The sequence below is a fragment of the Scyliorhinus torazame genome, chromosome 2, assembly GCF_047496885.1.
Source record: "Scyliorhinus torazame isolate Kashiwa2021f chromosome 2, sScyTor2.1, whole genome shotgun sequence".
Lineage (NCBI taxonomy): Eukaryota > Metazoa > Chordata > Chondrichthyes > Carcharhiniformes > Scyliorhinidae > Scyliorhinus > Scyliorhinus torazame.
In genome coordinates, this window is record NC_092708.1 from 244,581,877 (window position 1) to 244,601,891 (window position 20,015).

Below are 20,015 nucleotides of genomic sequence, written 5' to 3' on the forward strand. Positions count from 1 at the left end.
CAGGGGGCTGATGCAGACGAACACAGCCATAATGGCCGTCAGAGAAACACTGAGTCACTAATGGGAAAACGAATAGTCCGCCACCTGCATGTTTGGGAAGGGAATAGGGAGCCTGATTCTGCTATCCCAGATCCTTGTGCAATTATTTTGTCAATTATTTTTATATTACCTGTTGCAAACATCCTGTTCCTGATTGGACATGCTGTGGTTTTGACACCAGATTAAATAGGTAGTATAAGCCCTGGCTCTCAAACTGGGTGAGTATGATTGGCCCATGAAACACAATGAGCAGTATGATGTTGTAGGGCTGATTTTGAGTTATATTGGTAAAGTTGGAAGCTGTGGCAATTCTGCACATTAATGAAAAGAACCCCTCCAAAAGGCTTTCTTTCTTACCCCATGGTTACCTCAACCTTCTTTTGAGATGTTCTTGGGCGCTGCTTTCTTCAGAACCAGCTGGAGGCTCCTGGAGAGCATTGTCAGGTAAAGCACCTGGTGGCTCTATGTTTAGTGTACCCCCACAAGACTCTTGACTTTCTGACCTCTCCTCCCTCGAGTCCATCAAGTGCTTTGATTTCCTTTTTTTCATAGCAGGAAGCACTTAGCAGCCTTTGACGTAGCGAGAGGCTATCAATCATAGCAAGAGTGGTTGTAAACACTGTGGTTAGCATCAAAGCAGGGTAATGGAGATGCATTCAAGCATGAAGGGAAAGATCAATGACAAATCCACAAAGTAGCTGTCTCTGGAGTAATAAATCTGTCAATCACCATAGAATGCAATGTATTACTGTGTGAAATCGAATGGAAGATCTGCATTTCAAAGGCTGCCAAGGGATTTCAAGCCCTTTGAAATGTACAGGGCTTTCCAGGAAGCCTCTGGCACCTGTAATAGCAGCTGAACATATCTGTCTGAGACAGCAGATGTTAGGAAAGGATAAGTGAAAATGCAGTGACTTTTCAACTTATTGCCAGGACTGCTCTTCAACTTTCAGGCAGGGGTCTTTAATTGGGGTTCTGATGGCGAGAAGGTCTCTATTGGCGGTCTGATGGGGGTTCTCTGATAGTGGTCTAATGGGGGTGCTGGGGAAGGCTGGGAGGCCAGAATTTATGTTATGGGGAAGGGGTGCCCTCTGAAGGACTTTATGGGCACCTACATTCCACACTTAACCACTTGACCCAACGTGGGGCCCACTCCATCAGGGCCACGCTTCACAATACTTGCACCAATCCACGTCCCTGTGAATCATGATCGAGAGGGTCGGAGCATCATGGGGGGTGGATAATCGGGCTTCCAGCCTGTCAATCGGATGCAAATGAGTGCAAATGACCCATTTGCATCTTCCTGCCAGAGCGGTGTATGTAGCTCACTGCCGCCGTCGGGGGATAGGAGCATCTTAACAGGATCGGCGGTTTTAGCCTCATGCTCAATTCTCTGCCAGATCAGGAACCCCACTACCTGCGATGGATAGTGAATAATCCACTCCCAGATCTCCGACAGCTGCTGCTGGGTTTCCTACTGAAGAGGAATGATTGGCTCACAAGAAGTCCAATTGTTTTTTGGGGGGCTGGAAAAAGGAGGTTATTTTTGCCCCAGTAGAAATAGGAGGTGCTGGAAATGTTGAACACATTGGGTAGCACACTGGCCAGTGACCCTTCATGCACGGTAGCACAAGTGGATAGCACTGTGGCTTCACAGCGCCAGGGTCCCAGGTGCGATTCCCGTCTTGGGGCCACTGTCTGTGCGGAGGCTGCAGGTTAGAACATAGAACATAGAACATTACAGCGCAGTACAGGCCCTTCAGCCCTCGATGTTGCGCCGACATGTGAAACCACTCTAAAGCCTATCTACACGATTCCCTTATCGTCCATATGTCTATCCAATGACCATTTGAATACCCTTAGTGTTGGCGAGTCCACTACTGTTGCACGCAGGACATTCCACACCCTTACTACTCTCTGAGTAAAGAACCTACCTCTGACATCTGTCTTATATCTATCGCCCCTCAATTTAAAGCTATGTCCCCTCGTGCTAGACATTACCATCCGAGGAAAAAGGTTCTCACTGTCCGCCCTATCCAATCCTCTGATCATCTTGTATGCCTCAATTAAGTCACCTCTTAACCTTCTTCTCTCTAACGAAAACAGCCTCAAGTCCCTCAGCCTTTCCTCATAAGATCTTTCTTCCATACCAGGCAACATTCTGGTAAATCTCCTCTGCACCCTTTCCAATGCTTTCACATCCTTCCTATAATGCGGCGACCAGAATTGCACGCAATACTCCAAATGCGGCCGCACTAGAGTTTTGTACAGCTGCAACATGACCTCATGGCTCCGAAACCCAATCCCTCTACCAATAAAAGCTAACACACCGTACGCCCTCTTAACAACCCTCTCAACCTGAGTGGCAGCTTTCAGGGATCTATGTACATGGACACCGAGATCTCTCTGCTCATCCACACTGCCAAGAATCTTACCATTAGCCCAGTACTCTGTCTTCCTGTTATTCCTTCCAAAAATGAATCACCTCACACTTTTCTGCATTAAACTCCATTTGCCACCTCTCAGCTGCAGCTTATCTATGTCCCTCTGTAACTTGTCACATCCTTCCACACTGTCCACAACTCCACCGACTTTAGTGTCATCTGCAAATTCTCCCCGTGTCTGCGTGGGTTTCCTCCGGGTGCTCCGGTTTCCTCCCACAGTCCAAAGATGTGCATGTTAGGTGGATTGGCCATGATAAATTGCCCTTCGTGTCCAAAAAGGTTAGAAGGGGTTATTGGGTTACAGGGATAGGGTGGAAGTGAGGGCTTAAGTGGGTTGGTGCAGACTCGATGCACTGTATGTTCTATGTTCACCAGAACTAGTGAAGATGTGAAGATGCCGGCGATGGACTGGGGTGAGCACAATAAGAGTCTTACAACACCAGGTTAAAGTCCAACAGGTTTGTTTCAAATCACTAGCTTTCGGAGCACTGTTCCTTCCTCAGGTGAATCTACCTGAGGAAGGAGCAGTGCTCCAAAAGCTAGTGATTTGAAACAAACTCGTTGGACTTTAACCTGGTGTTGTAGAACTAGTGAAGTTCATGGACCTGAATGATTGCCCCTGTTTCTCCCTCTACAGATGCTGGTCTGCTAAGTATTTCCAACTTTTTTGTTTATATTTCAGATTCCCAATATCTGTAATACTTTGTTCCCTATAATATGTTCCATGTTAGGCAATTGTTGGTGTAATTAGTTTCAATTTAAGATTAGAAAATATTTATAACTCAGTGCAAAGTGTAAGCTTTCTGTTTACAAAGCCCACTTGTATGGACAGAAATAACACATGCTTGCAGGTGAATATGTTGGTGCTAATTTACTGGAAGGCTTTGCCATTGTTAAACTTCTAGATGAAACCAGGAGTCATAGAATCCCGACAGTGCAGAAGGAGGTCCTTCAGTTCATCGAGTCTGCACCAATCCATTCCACCCTATACACGTAACCCCGTAATCTAACCAGCACATCCCTGGACACTAAGGCAGCAATTTAGCATGGCTAATCCACCTAAGCTGCACATCTTTAGACTTAGTCATGCACCAAACATCACTGTTAGCTCAAGATATTCTTATTTGTGCACAGGATTGGTGTTTGCTGTGCTTGTGAGGTTTATGCTTTTTGGTTGTTGCTGTCCGGATATTGCATTGGGCCAGGTTCAAAGAAGCAGAGCTGGCTGCATAATATGAATGAACAAGTTGTCTGTAGTTGTCTGACAAAGCTGTGGTTGTAAAATATATCGTACTGAAATCTGAGCTTTCGATGGGCTTTCCAAATAGAAGCATAGAGAACAAAAGCCAAGACATTTTGCTAAGCCTATGTAAAACAGTTCAACCCTACCGTCACTATTGTTTCCAATTCTAGGGACCCGAAGGATGTGAGCGGAAAGGTTAAAGGGGGTGGGCCATGGGAATAATAGACCTGGAAACAGGACAAGCTCCAGGGCCCATGATTTCTCTCTCCAGCCCTGCTTTCAAATATGTTACATACCTGATATCTGGAAGGCAACGACTGAAATCCACTACCCTGGGGAAGTGGGAAAGGATGGGCTTAATGAGGAAAATGAGCATATTGTTTATTCCAGGATAAAACCTGGGAGCAGATCTCCTGCTTACCTCACACATGCTAACACGTGGACCGTCCCAGTAGTAGGTTCAGAAGATAAATTTGCAGGATTGTCAGGAATAATGAAGTGATCAATAATAGCTAACAATGGGAGAGGGGAGAGCAAGCCTTCTGATTTTGTGCAGCAACACCGTCGATATATTTATGAGGGCATTCATGAAGTGCAGAAAAGGGTAGAAATAGTGAACAGAGGAAATCCATATTTATGATGTCGCCATACATTAACTTTTATTCAGTTATTCATTATCCCTGACCCCTCTGTGCATTTATCTTCCTATTTTCTTTATATGATTTCCCCCAGCTCTGCCATTTTGTCGTTCAATAAGCCCCTGCTGTGAGATCATAGGCTCCAGTTTAATAAAAAGAAGTGGGTTAATCTCCAGATTTCAGCTTTCAGACAATAAAACCGTTCCAGTGGGTAGCAACTGTAAGTAACAACATGGTTTGTCTCCAGCACTGAAATCCTTCGATGGAAATTAATGTGCAACGTTTGTAAACTGGGCGGGGGCATCGTTTTTGAATTGTTTATTTTGTTTTCTCCTTTTATCTATATTCATCACGCCATCACTTAATGGTTGGTTGAAGCTACCCACACTAATTTCCCACAGCTTCCCCATCAACTCTCTCATGAAAAATAACCTTTTTAAAAAGCAAACTGTTCCCAAGGCAGGATCTTTATCAGGAAGCATTTGGCGAATAACTGACTTTGTGCTTGTTGCCAAACACTGGCCAGGATTTTACCGGCGGGGGTGGGGTGGGGGGTATTGGTGGTGTTGGCCATAGAGTCATCTACAGCGCAGGAGGAGGCCATTCTGTGCCAGACCCCCACAGAGCAGTCCAGTCAGTTCCATACCTCCCCACGGCCCTAGCATGTTCCATAATTTCCTTTTCAAATCATTGTTTATTCCAGGATAAAACCTGGGAGCAGATCTCCTACTTCCATTGCCCTTAATTGTGGACAATTGGATCCAGATCCTTACCGCTTGCTGCATTAAAATATTCTTGCACATATCACCATCATATTTCTTGCCGAAAGTCATACATCCTGTGCCACAAATAATGATAAAAAGTCAGGGACAACCCCACCTTGGCTGTTTCTGGAAGCTCTCAACCTGATTTTACAAGCAGCAGGCAATTAACTGCCTGGTATCGGGGTACCAACCCTTTGAGCAGTGATGTACAGACCCATGGACTTCTTGGCCAGTCATAGGGCCGGCAATGAGGCGGAAATAGTTCCTGGAACTTATGTGAGTGGGGTCAGGCTCATACGGTTCAGAAAGGCAGACCCCGGTGCAATGTTGGTGGGTGGAGGGGGTTCACTGGTTAGGGTAGTTGGGTGTTTCTGAAGGATGGTCCTTGCTGCCAGAGTGGGTGGGGGATCCTGTGGGTAAAATGCCAACAGCAAGGCGATGAGCATGTCAATCCCCACCCTCCAAGCTGATTTTTATCCCCCCCCGCCCCCCCCACACACACACACCTCCCAGCATGCTCTGTGAAACCCCATTAAATCCTGGCCAGTTTGTGAAGTGAGGTTAGCGAACATTTATCACATCACACTGTGATGAAGATGCTCTGGGGATGTTTTTCTCTGCTGGGGACCAAGATGGGTCTTTCTATGGTTGTAAATGTTGTTCACCCTCCCAATACTGACAGATTCCTTCACATCCTTGACCTATACTTTGCAAAGCAATCTGGGATATAGAACTTGGATCATGTGTGGTGTTATCTTATATCCTTCCTCCATTAGATTGGTCTGAATCATCAAACCTGTTGTTGTATGGGTAACGTGATTGGATAAGATTCAAAAAATGGGGTAGCCTACGACCCTACACTGCACTCCCACCCCCCCACTCCTACCAATTTCTAGCCGACTGAAAATAATCCATCATTTTCTTTCCCCATGAAAATATTTTTTGCCAAACTGGGTAAAGGAAGGGCCTAAAACAAGGGGTCTTTTTATTTTCAGGATTTCGGTATTAACCAGTCAACACCTGGGGCGTCATTCTCCGACCCCCCGCCGGGTCGGAGAATGGCCGTTGGCCGCCGTGAATCCCGCCCCCGCCGGTTGCCGAAGTCTCCGGTACCGGATATTCGGCGGGGGCGGGAATCGGGCCGCGCCGGTTGGCGGGCCCCCCCGCTGGATTCTCCAGTTCGGATGGGCTGAAGTCCCGCCGATAAATTGGCTGTCCCGCCGGCGTAAATTAGAGTACCTATTTACCGGTGGGACAAGGCGGCGTGGGCGGGCTCCGGGGTCCTGGGGGGGGGGGGCGCTGGGCGATATGACCCCGGGGGGTGCCCCCACGGTGGCCTGGCCCGCGATCGGGGCCCACCGATCCGCGGGTGGGCCTGAGCCGTGGGGGCACTCTTTCCCTTCCGCCTCTGCAACGGTCTCCACCATGGCGGAGGCGGAAGAGACTCTCCCCACTGCGCATGCGCGGGAAACTGTCAGCGGCCGCTGACGCTCCCGCGCATGCGCCGCCCCGACATGCCATTTCCGCGCCAGCTGGCGGGGCAACAAAGGCCGTTTCCGCCAGCTGGCGGGGCGGAAATCCCTCCGGCGCCGGCCTAGCCCCTCAATGTTGGGGCTCGGCTCCCAAAGATGCGGAGCATTCCGCACCTTTGGGGCGGTGCGATGCCCGTCTGATTGGCGCCGTTTTGGGCGCCAGTCGGCGGACATCACGCCGTTTGGGGAGAATTTCACCCCATTTTCAAAATTCAGTCAAAAACTCAATACCTTAAGAGCACAATGCAGCTACTCAAGTAACTGTGTGTGGAGTTTGCGCATTCGTCCCATGCCTGCATGGATTTCCTCTGGGTGCTCCAGTTTCCTCCCACAGTCCAAACATGTGCAGGTTAGGTGGATTGACTATATTAATTTGCCCTTGGTGTCCAAAGTTATGTAGGTTAGGGTTATTGAGATGGGGCGGGGGAGTGGGCTTGGGTGAGTACTCTTTCAAAGGGTTGGTACAGATTCAATGGTCAACATGGTCTCCTTCTGCATTGTAGGAATTCTACGATTCTACAATTCTAAGTAGTGAAAAACAAGGCAGAGGTGCATTTTTACTCGCAATTGTAAAACGTACAGGAATTAGGGCATTTGATAGCCAACAACATTCTGAAGGTTTTTTTTAACAAAACAATTGTTAATTGAATGATACTTTCACACAAGAATAATGCTCATAAAAGTGGAAGAAAATGAAACAAGCTGTTTAATTTCCATCAATGCCTGCCAAGTGGCTCAAATTATCAGTTTGCGGATGATACATAAGCAATGGCACACAATGTGATTTTTGCTTGAGAAAGCGATGCAACTGTAGTTTGTTATGATTTTTGACCCATGGATGTTCTTGATAGAATTTCATACTTTTGTGCTTGAACATTTCACAACTTGCAGCTGTTGTGCGTTAAAATATCTATCGGTAAGGAGATTTTAAAAAATATTTGACACTCCTTCTAAATTAGGAAGACATTTAGATAACTATTTTCAAAATATAAATAATGAGTAAAAATGGATTTAATCGATCAAGGGCAGGATCTGCACATGTGCCCTTAATGAGCTGCAGGCTGTCGGTCTACGCTGATGGTTTATGTCTGCGTTTTTAAGTGTCTTATGTCAAATGAGTTTAAATTTACACCTTCTGAAACCCGGGAAGGAGTTTGAAGCTACCTGCAGCTCAATTTGCCCAATTGGCAATCCGAGGATGGAGGGAACACGAAGAGTAGAGAGAGGGCCATTGCATAACCTTCATCCTCCCACTCAAATGGAAAGAATGAAATTATGGACAAAAATTGCCCACTGGCAGGTTACTGTACAGTTAGCACATTGCACCTTAGACGACTTTGTACCCCCTTGAGTCGTCGCAAGCCAACAACATGACACTGGTGTCAGAAGCTATCAGTTCCTGCCAATTAAGTCTGCATTGCTTGTAAAGTGTCAGGATCACCAGTCAAGGTGGCCTATGGTTAATGTCCTCGTGTTGAAGAGTGAACAACCCACCTCTAGCCTTTATATTGGCTTATTTTATGCATTTATAGCGATGAGAAACATTTGGATGCAATCTAACCTGACTTTGCATTTTAAGATGGAATGATGTTAGATTTCACAAATATTAAACAATCCATATTGATTCCCATTACATTACCATAGGAACTCCAGATATCCAAGTTGAAATTTGCTGTTGACCAATGAATAAGGATGTTTACAGCACAGAAGGAGGCCTTTCGGCCCATCAAGTTCACGCGGTCAGCAAAGATCTGACTACACTAATCCCATTTTTCAGTGCTTGGCCCATAGCCCTGGAAGTTAAGGCAACCCAAGTGAATATCTGGATACATCTTAAATGTTACGAGAATTTTTGACTCAACCATCAAGATGTTCCATTTTGATTTATCTATTTTGTTATGTCAGTGATAAATCATCAATAAAAAATAAAAAATCAATAATTAAAATTAACCAGTTGAATATTAGTTTGGTTGTTTTAGATTCCTTGCATTACTTGTGATGTTAAATGGGTTGACTGGTGCTTTATTGGTTCTTTGTGATACAGATGTGGAATTGCCTATCCTGTTGTTTGGCGTACTTTTAATCCAAGGACAGAAATTCAGCTATTTGGATTTAATGGCTTTAATGTGTCTGCCTTTTCGCTTCATACATAAGCCGTGTGAGCCATGCTAGAATACCTCACCCGGATGCTCATTTGGACACCAAACTGTCAGTAGGATATTCCACCACGGGAACATGACGGATGAGCCTGGCTCTTTCATCATCTGTACCAACGCATTAACCTGCCAGCAGTGGCTCACATGTAGCCGTCAGAAGCGTGACCATAATGAAACCTGGAGTGAGAGAGGCCTTTCAGCCTGTCGAGGCATACAGTTCTTAGTTCCTACTCACCCGAGTTAAGATCACAAAACCATAAGACCTTAAGAAATAGGAACAGCCCCCTCGAACCTGCTCCACCATTCAATAGGATCGTGGCGCATCCAACATCCATTACATCCACTTTCCTGTCCTTTCCCTGTAACCCTTAACTCTCTTGCTGATCAATTTATTCTGAAAGTACTCCACTTTGAAGAAATATAACATATTCTATATAAATTGTGTATCGGGTTATGGAGAGTGATAAAAAGCCACTAGTCTCATCAAGCAGCTCAACACTTATGGTAACATTGTGAAGCATGTTTATTGTATTGGTCGAAGATCGCTGACAGGACACCAAGATAAGATAGCCTTGAACTGATGACAGGGTACATACTGTATTAAATATTTATACTGCCAATTCACTCAAGGCCTGGTGATTTCTGACTTCATTAGAACTTTTCAGTCAAATTCCAGCTTGGTTACTAATGGCTATACATTTGTTATCCGTCACGTACATAATCATTATATATTAAAGAAAGAGTTAGAAAGCAAGTCTAACTATATGCTAAGAGATCATTGTCCTGAGCTCCTATTAATGTTCTTAGGTTACGCTCAAAATAAATATATATAGATACTTTGTGGAAATTTGAGAGAGGACTTTATGCTCAAGGATTTTCATTTAATTTTTTTAACTGGTGGAAGTTTAACTAAGTTCTGAATGAGGAGTTTTCCATTATAGTTTTCCAGCAGTGATGTGCTGAGGGAGACACTAATAATCTTTGTGTTGACTAACGAGTGTTATATAGCACTGGCATTTTGTCTTAATCTCGAGGAGACCTCATGTTGTGGGCGAGTTCATGAGAAAACCATCAAACCGTTTGTGTGAATTCCTTTGCCGGCATTTTAACCCAGCAAGGTACCCACATATTTTAAACTGGCCTGTGTTAGAATAGCAGACAGAGGAATTTTACACAAACTCATTTACTGTGTTGGTTATACTAATGCACCAAATGCATCTGATCGCCAGAGTGGAGCTTTCCAAGTTTTGTTTGTTATTTGTCCACAGGTATAGTACAGTTCATCACTGACAATGTAATCTCTGCTCTGGGGTACTAATGAACTGCCCTTATTGGCGATACTCACCCATCACTGCACCCATGGACCTCTCCTCCCCCCCACCCATTCTTTTCCTCCCACCTCCTCCCCCTCCCCCCTTCCTTTCCCTTCCCTTGTGACATTATTGTTTTTCATTTGCAGCAAAAGAGCTCAGATCAAAATAATTGATGATGAGGAATATGAAAAAAACAAGAGTTTCTTCATTGAGCTGACGGACCCACGCATGGTGGATATGAGTTCACAGAAAGGTGGAGTACTCGCCCAGAATGAGCCACTGCTGAAGACCCTCCTCTCTCCTTCCTTCATTCCCTTTCTCTTATTTCCCTCTCCCCCTCTCTCTTTGTCTTGTTTGACTGCTTGATTCCTGAGAGATATTTAACACTGCCGCACTCTTGCAGTCAGATCTGTCACATGCTGCCCAATTTGATCTTGGTATATTAGTGAGCTGGCAATCTGGCCCGCCACCACTGCTTCAATAACCTGCCAACTCTGAGCCCTTTTTTTTAATGAAGCTGTGTCTCTTCCCGTTGCCGACAGCTTAACAGGTTTCTGCGCCCCAGTGGAAAGTAAGGCCCATGAGCATATGTTAGGGTGCCAAGCCAACTTTGGGTCCCTGCATGCTGAATAGTACGGCCCCTCAATATAGCTGAACATATAGCTGAGCTGCTTCAAGCAGCATGGTGCTGCATGGGTGACAGGAGAGTTTAATCACGTATTCATATTGTTCAAATGTCATGAATCGTGGCATTCGGTGCTGGTTGGGCAAGGCCTGTGGTGCCCAACACGATGGTTGTTGCATTGCTGTGCTGTCAACAGCCAGAAAGAAAGAGCTATTTGCAGTCTTGGCAGGTGCAGACAAGCAGCCTCTTTGGAGAAGGTGCGTTTTGCCTCTGCTGGCAGGAACACAACTGGTTGTCGCAAAGGCCATCTCCATTGGTAACCTTGTACTGTAAAGAGGGTACAAAGGCCTTGATGTACTAGCATGAATGTTGCTTGTATACATTCAGTAAACATAGAATGCCAAGAAGTGGGCAGGATCCTGCAAACAGAAAGACTTCCTTCCGCTATATAGAACATAGAACAGTACAGCACAGAACAGGCCCTTCGGCCCTCGATGTTGTGCCGAGCTTTGTCCGAAATGGCTGAGCAAAGAAGGAATCCCAAGAAAAATGGACGGCAGTTCAAATTTAATTTTCCACTCTGCACTGAACCGCCAAATTTAAAGTATTAAAACATCACACCGTTCCTGTGGAGTTTCAAATTCCGGATTAAATAATTGAGAAGGAGAGTTACGTTGGTGAGGTATATGAGGGGGGGCTGTGCTCAGCTCTGTGAGCGATGCCCTTAATTCACAAAACCTACACTGCACTGTTTATTCCAAATGCTGGACCAGACAGATATGGGCTATGTCTCCTTACTTCAACTTGCCTGAGTGTGCGCTCTGATGGCACTGTTACAACACTGTCCTCTGCTGCACTCAAGAAGGCAGCTCACCACCACCTTCTGAAGGGAAACTAGGGATGGGCAATAAATACTGGCCGAACCAGCGACGCCCACATCCCGTAATTAATTTTTTTTAAATCCAATCAGTTTCCAGCACAAATAACTCAGTCTTGAGAGACCCATGACTAACTTAAGCTGTCAGCCAGTTAAACACATGCAGAAGGATGTCCTTCACTTCTTGCAAGAGGCGTTAGGAGTCACAGCTGGAAGGGACATGATAGTGTAGCGCAGTTATAAATCAAATGCCTGGACTAATAATCTAGAGAACGTGAGTTCAAATCTTGTCCTGGAAGTTTCTTTTTAAACTCTGTTAAACATTGGTGCTTCACGAATTTTGGGAAGAATACCTTATTCCAATCCCACACCAATGTGGTTGACCGTTAACAGATCTAGCAAGCTAGTTACGAATCACACATGAGCAATTTGACAGGCCAGTATAAGCTTATCAGGGCAAGTGAGCTGGCATTAAAGGTGTCTAATCTATGGGGAGATAGTGGCATAGTGGTAGTGTCACTGAATCAGTAATGCAGAGGTTCAGGCAAATGCCCTGGGGATGTAGATTCAACTGAGAGCTGGCGTGCTTTAAATTCAAATTTATAAATCTAGAATATAGCAACTACCATCAATTATTGTAAAAAACCATCTAGTTTGTTTCATTCCCTTTAGGGCAGGAAGTGTACCATCCTTACCCGCACTGGCCTACATGTGACTCCAAACGCACAGCAAAGTAGTTGATCCTCAGCTGCCCTCTGAAATGGCCTAGCCAGCCGCTCAGTTTAAAAGCGATGAGGGACTGCTAACACATGCTGGCCTCGCCACCGATGTCCACATTCTATGAAAGAATAAAGAATTTTTTTAACTTTTCCTTTCAAAAGACTTTGGCCAGTCCCTGCATTACTCTTTAAGCTTACGGAGTAATAACCCTGCTCAGCAATTTAGAAGCAGCTTCTCCGTCTCAGTCAGCTGTCCTGACTGACTGGAACAGGATTTTGCCAGGCAGAAATGCAGTGACAAAGGTGTCCAAGGAAAAACTGGGGACTTTTTTTTTGCTTTTCCCATTGGCTTGAGTTGTGATTATATTGGTTTCACTCAGAGTTTGACAGCCAAAGAGGTTGGCAGGTTATATAACTGGAACTTTGTCATTCCTACACCACCATTTGCTATAGTGCTATAATTAAGGAGGCTGAATAAATGGGGAAAGAAGGCCTAGATTTAGCTTTAATATGCTCTACTAATAAACCAAGAAAATGGTGGCATGTGACACCAATCTGGGTGTGCTGCAGGCCGCCTCCCACTAACCGTCAAGCAAGTTTACAAAATAAAATCGCATGTGTGACTGCAGTGGTTTTGTAGCAACCCATTGTACATTTTCTTTCTTATATCCTTACAGGAAAGCCATAAGCGTTAAAATAAATGATGATGAGGAATACGAAAAGCAAGAACATTTCTTCATTGTGCTTGGTGAACCGAAATGGATGAAACGAGGAATATCAGGTGTGAGATCCTGAGGCGTAATGGCTTTTTGAGAAAATATATTATTTTTCCTCCTGTATTCCCGCTCTCACCCTGTTTCGGTCATCTATGCCTCGTGCTTTTTTTGTTTCTCTCCTGGACGATGTGCACTGTATTGCCTCGGCCTAGTCTTCGATTTGTACTCTTTGCCCTGTTGCCACCAGGGCAAGAGCAGGCTTCTTTATTTCTGTAAGCCGAACTCCAAAGGTCCCGAGGCAATGCACATGTCTTCATTTACCTGTGATCAGCTTAATTCTGTTGCTCTTTTATTCATCAATTTTTTTTTTCTGTTTTGGAAAGAAAATTTAAGGTTTGCATCTTGCTTTCCAGTCACTGAGGAGACAGCATCCCCTCTGTTTGAGCAGCTAAAGGTGTTCTTCAAACTGTTTTTTAATCAGTATTCAAGCGGGACAAGGAAGTAAGTTAACTCCCAACACAATCCCAGAGGCCTTGCAGCAACCGCATGTGTTTAATTGTCTTAAATTGACTGCAACTACATGCACAGTTTCAGTGGTAATAAATGCTGGCCTTGCCAGTGACACTCAGATCTCACAAATTAATAAGAAAATAACCTGACTTTGACTGCACTCGTCACGACAGTACTAATTTTTGACCCGTTTTCCTCCCCACCCTGTCTCACATTCCTTCCATTCTCTCTCTTCTGGAGAGAGTCGCGAAGATGGGAGCAAATAAGATTATGGGGAGATCGAGCGAGGGGCCCAGAATTATGAGGGTATTTGATCGAGTAGACAGAGGGGAACTGTTACATCTGGCGGGAGGGTACAGAATTAAGGTAATGGATAAGGGAACCAGGAGAAGATCAGGAGAACTGTTTCTACACAGTAATTGGTTGTGCTGGTATGCCCACCTGATAGTGACTTTCAAAAGGAAAGTGGATACTGGAATACTTGAAGGGTAAAATTGACAGGGTGATAGGAAAGAGCAGGTTAAGTGGTTTGGATTGCTCGATCAAAGGGGCAGCAGTAGCACGCTCGTACTGTGCTCTTCTGTCAAGACTGGAATGAGATTACTCATCACAGGATAAGGAAATTATTCCATGCAATCTGATCTTTTAATCCAGAAGTAATTAAGTTGCCATCAAAGAAATAACTGAAAATATCAGCCACGTGTCATCGGCCAATCATTGTGATGGGTCCTCAGTTGCAGTGGCCCATAAATTCCAAGCTATGCTGAATCAGACTCTGACTGAATGATTCAGTCATGTTGTACAATCCTGTGATTCTAGCTATTGGCCCATCCTGGGATAAACAGTCTCCCCAAGACAGGCTCCAGTGACATTACAACAGGTCCTAGTCTTGGTTTGCCTAGTTCACACAAAGGGGCACTTGGTAAACGATCAGCGATGCCAAATCACAAATCTGAATGATCTCCCTCTGTTCCTTTGATGTTAATAGTTTGCTGATGCGATATGACACTCACGAAATTTGGGAACCAGAATGCGTAACCTGAGATTAACAGCAAATGGTCAGTAAGGATCAATAATAAGCAGGCAGAGGAATTCAAAGCTTTCAACAAATGTCTCAAAGTAGCCTTGACAAATAACGTCTGTTGAGTACAATTGGTTTGGGGTTATTGAGGCCTAGCAAAGGATTACAATGTAGTGCTATGGGTCAAAGTATAGTCTGAGGGGTTAGTACAGTGAGAGGGGTCATAGTAGACTACGTAAGGTCAAAGGATAGGGTGAGGGGTCACAGAATACTACATTGGGTCACAGTATAGATCAAGGGATCACTATAGTGCGGGGGGTGTTCACAGTATAGTGTGAGAGATCACAAAATGTGAGAGGTCACAAAATAGTTGAGATGTTTCACAGAATAATGCAAGGGGTCACAGAATAGTTGTGAAGGGCTCATAGAATAATGTGAAGGGTCAAAAGAATATTGCACAGGGTCACAGAATAGTGTGAGAGGTCACAGAATAGTGCGAGGGATCACCATCACAGAATCCTGGGTGGGATTCTCTCACCCTGGGGCCGGGTCGGAGGATCGCCGGGCTGGGCGCGATTCACACGACGACGCCCCGACACCGGTCCGCCGATTCTCCTGTCACCGGAGAATTGGCGCCGGTGCGGTCGGCGCGGTGCCAGTCGGGGGCCGCTCTACACGGACCCCCCCGCGATTCGCCGCCCGGGATGGGCCGTGGCCGCCAAGAAAGCCCGAGTCCCACCGGCGCCGTTCACATGTGGTCCTACACGGCGGGACCTCAGTGTCCATCCTGCGGGGGGCAGCCTGGTGGGGGGGAGGGGGAACCCGACCCCGGGGGGGCCTCCACCGTGGCCTGGCCCGCGATCAGGGCCTCCCCGATCGGCGGGCCGGCCTCTCCTGGTGGGGGCCTCTTTTGCTCTGCGCTGGCCCCTGTAGCTGTACGCCATGTTGCGTCGGGGCCGGCGCGGAGAAGGAAGCCTGTGCGCAGAGCAAGTGCGCGCCAGCCGCAGCGCACATGTGCAGACCCGCGGCAACCGTTTGACGCCGGTCTTGGCAGCTGGAGCTGTGTGAGTCGCTCCGGTGCCGTGCTGGCCCCCTGTAGGGCTCAGGATTGTTGATCCTGGGGGCCTGTTGACGCCGTCGTAAAATGCAAGGGGTCACAGATTGGATTGAGGGATTGGTCACCTTCACAGAATCGTGGAAGGGGGTCACAGAATAGTGTGAAAGGTCACAGAATATTGCACAGGGTCACAGAATAATGTGAGGGGTCACAGAATAGTGTGAGGGATTGCCATCACAGAAACGTATCAGGGGTCAGAGAATCATGTCAGGGGTCACAGAATCCTACACAGGGTCACAGCATCATGCAGAGAATCACAGAATAGTGCATGGGGTCACAGAATAATGCAAGGGGTCACAGATTAGATTGAGCGATTGATCACCTTCACAGAATCGTGTAAGGGTTCACAGAATTGTGCACAGGATCACAGAACAATGCACGAGGATGACAGTATAGATTAATGGATCACCATCACAGAATTGTTTAAGGATCACAGTGTAGTGTGGGGAGTCACAGAATAGTGTGAGGGGCAACAGAATGGTGCATGGGATCCGAGTATAGTGCTAGGGATGACAGTATAGTGCAAGGGATCACAGAATAGTGTACAGGGCACAGAACAATGCAACGGGATGACAGTATAGACTAATGGATCACCCTCATAGAATTGTGTAAGGATCACAGTATAGTGTGAGGGGTCACAGAATAGGGCGAGAGGTCACAGAATAGTGCGAGGGGCAACAGGATGGTGCATGGGATCGCAGTATAGTGCGAGGGTGTCACAGTAGAGTGTGAGGGATCATTAAATGTGAGAAGATATAAAATAGTTGTAGGGGGTCATATTATAGTGTGAGGGATCACAATATAGTGTGAGAGACTCACAGAATTGTGTGACGGGCCACAAAGTATTGCACAGGGTCACAGAATAGTGGGAGGGGATCATGGAATAGTGGGAGGGATCCCTGTCACAGAAACGTGTCAGGGTTCATAGAATCGTATAAGGGGTCACAGAATCATGCACAGGGTCACAGAATCGCAGATGAGGTCACAGAATAGTGCACGGGGTCACAGAATAGTGCACGGGGTCACAGAATAATGCATGGAGTCACGGAATAAACTGAGCGATCACTGTCATAAAATTGTACACGGGCTCACAGAATAGTGCATGGGGTCACAGTATAGACTGAGGGATCGCAATCACAGAATAGTGTAAGGGGTCACAATATAACGCAAGGGGGCACAATATAGTGCGATGTGTCACATTATAGTGTGAGAGGTCGCAGTCTAGTGCTATGGGTCGCAGTAGACCGTGAGGGGTCACGGAATAGTGCAAGGGGTCACAGAATAGTCCAAGGGTGTCACACAATAATGCAATTGGGTTACAAAATAATGTGAGGGGCATCACAGAATAGTCCACATGGTCACAGAATAGTGCGAGGAGTCACAGAATAGTGTGAGGGATCACAGTATAGTACAATTGTGTGGAGTCACAGTATAGTGTGAGGGATCACAAAATGTCAGAGGTCACAGAGTGATTGTGAGGGTTCACAGTATAGTGCGAGGGGGGTCAAAGAATAGTGCAAGAGTCATCAAATAGTTACAAGCGGTCACAATATAGTTGCAAAGGGTCACAGTACAATTGTGAGGGTTCACAGTACAGTGCCAGAGGCCCAGTATGGTTGCGAGGGATCATAGTACAGTGCCAGGGGACCAGTATCGTGAGAGGGGGGTCACAGTACAGTGCAAGGGATTGAAGTACAATGCGAGGGGTCGTAGCACAGTGCCAGGGGTCACAGTGACGAGCAAGGGGTCACAGTGTAGTGCGAGGCGTCACAGTATAGTGCAAAGGCCACAGTACATTGCCAGGGGTCACAGTGCAGTGTAAGGGATCACAGTATAGTGCAAGGGGTCATAGTGCAGTGCGAGGGGTCACAGTATAGTGCAAAGGCCACAGTACATTGCCAGGGGTCACAGTGCAGTGTAAGGGATCACAGTATAGTGCAAGGGGTCATAGTGCAGTGCAAGGGGTCACAGTATAGTGCAAAGGCCACAGTACATTGCCAGGGGTCACAGTGCAGTGTAAGGGATCACAGTATAGTGCAAGGGGTCATAGTGCAGTGCGAGGGGTCACAGTTTGGTGCGAGGTGTCACAGGCAGTGCAAGGGGTCACAGTATAGTGGCATGTGTCTGATTCAAGGCAGCTTGAAAATCATGACAATGGCTAAGATTGACACACCACAAGGGATGTCCTACCTCGCTCCTCATCATTTCAGCTACTTCACCACTTGTTTGAAGGCAACTTACTTATGTCTTGATTAAAAGATCAGTATTTGCCATATTCTGTGATCTTTTAATGTTGACCTCACCCCACCAGTGTAACTAGGATTTCAGAGTGTGTGGGTTGCCTCGAAAGTTTGAAAATGTAAATCAAGCACCCAAAACCCAGTTTTAAATGGACTAATTTTAGTCCACTTACTTCTATGTCTTACAAGAGGGTAGAATTCACTCGTGAAATCATTGATCATTTCCAGGAATATTTGTGGCTGTTTAATAAAACACTCAACAATATTAAACTCCTGCGAAATATTTTGCCAAATTAGATGTTGTTTACTTTTTGAAAGTTAAACATGCTAAATGAGCTATTGAAACAATTTCAAGTTGCGGCTTCCAAATTTCAAATTACTTTCCTTTCCAGCCTCACCTTGATAAATAAAAAGCAGTATCTCTCTAGTCTAGGGTTCAGCAAGGTGTTATTTTTCAGCTGATGTAATGCTGGATAAAAATTATGAAAGGGGATGCTGTTTCTTTAAAAACACTTTCATTTTTGCTTGTGATAGTGCTGTCAGCAGTTAAGTACACTTCTTCCCATTTATTTGCTCTCCTGTTCTGTTTCTGTCCTGCCTGTTGAATGATGAGAATGTATTGTATCTTGGTTTGGGTTAAGAAGCATGCCAGCAAAGCTTTGAGACTCACTATGGCAGAAACTACCAACAAAGCGGAGGCTCTGCAGGTTTGACCAAGCAACAGTATCATTCTTGCGATTTACACAAACCGGATTCAGTACAAAATGCAACATGCACAGTGTTTCTCCACCCCAGATCTTTTAATCCTCTCGGGAACTCTGCAACGCTCAATTGCTTTGGCTATACAAAAGTGACATTAAAAAAATATCCTAAGGCGAGGGAGTCCCGAACTTTTGCAATGCAATACCGTTTGTGCATCTTCCAAAAATTAAAAAGCAATGTCAAAAGTATTGAGTACCAGGCACTGCGACTTGGTTCACTTTTGACAACATTTGATGTGGGAGAAAATAGCACACTCAGAAGTGCTTTGAGAGTTTGGAATCTTGTTTCACATAAGCCATGACTTGATCACCAATTATTGTTGAAGAAGTCCATTCAATATGCCTTTTGTGCAGATATTATCTTGCGTGTTATCTGGAGTTCTGAGCGCATGCAGTGTTAGGTCCAGAGGTTTGGTTTGCTGCAGCTTAGTCCTCAGGTTAAGTCAAAACAGCAGAACCACCTCAGGCCAAGAACTGCTCATAAGCAAGTAAGCATACCCTCTTTACAAAAAGAACAATTTTCTTCAGATTCAATTCATGTTTTTGTTCCAATTTTATTTCAGATTTTTAATCAATTTCATGTTGCTAATTAAATTGCACTTCCAAGCTGTATTTTTCCATTCTTTGATTTATAATTACTATTGGTAGTAGAGCTTGTTACATACTTATACTTGGTGTATGTATAAATAGATACAAGTTGTTGTGGAATGTCACAGCAGGGATTTGATTCCTACCTACTCCCTAACCCCTGATCTGCTGAGACCTTGCTCAAGATTATTATTATTATAACTGCACTTCTGTAATGAGGGCAGATATCTCCCCCTGGGGCAAGGGGAATGAGAGAAAGGGTAGTCAGCTCTCAACAGCTGGCTCAGCAAGCGTATAACCCAAAGGCTTGGAATAGACCATTTGCTCACTCTATTGGTCTCAAGAGTCACATGATTGACTAGGGTCAGAAATATGTGAATAATTGTGAAAGTAACACGCTAAGATTAAATGCCGCAAATCCTAGGAGACAAAATATGAAGGGAACACGTTGGGACTACACAGCAAGACTGTTAACATTTGAAATAGGAAAAAATAGATTAGCATTTTGGGTGCAAGCCATGTACTGAAAAGGAAAAGATAGTTCAGTTGAACTGTCTATGCCCGAGCATTGATGTGTCCTTTCTCTCTGCAGATGCCAAGGAGCCAGCCGCATACTTACAGCACTGTTTCTGTTCATAAAAAGAAAGATTACTGACCAATGAGCCACTTAATCAAGGAAAGTTAGGCGCGATTCTCCGATATTGAGGTCAAG

General features: G+C 45.4%; 1 protein-coding gene across 4 annotated transcripts in view; it reads left to right on the forward strand.

Moving 5' to 3' along the window:
• slc8a3 (solute carrier family 8 member 3) overlaps positions 1–20,015 on the forward strand; it is an 818,116-nt gene that overhangs the window by 568,869 nt on the left and 229,232 nt on the right. For 3 of the 4 annotated variants that reach the window (XM_072485824.1, XM_072485815.1, XM_072485845.1), the window contains one exon: positions 10,276–10,382. In XM_072485824.1, coding sequence (XP_072341925.1) covers positions 10,276–10,382 — 107 coding nt within the window. Of the gene's footprint in view, positions 1–10,275; positions 10,383–13,027; positions 13,132–20,015 lie in introns of all 4 variants that reach the window. The other variant, XM_072485835.1, reaches the window with a different exon arrangement.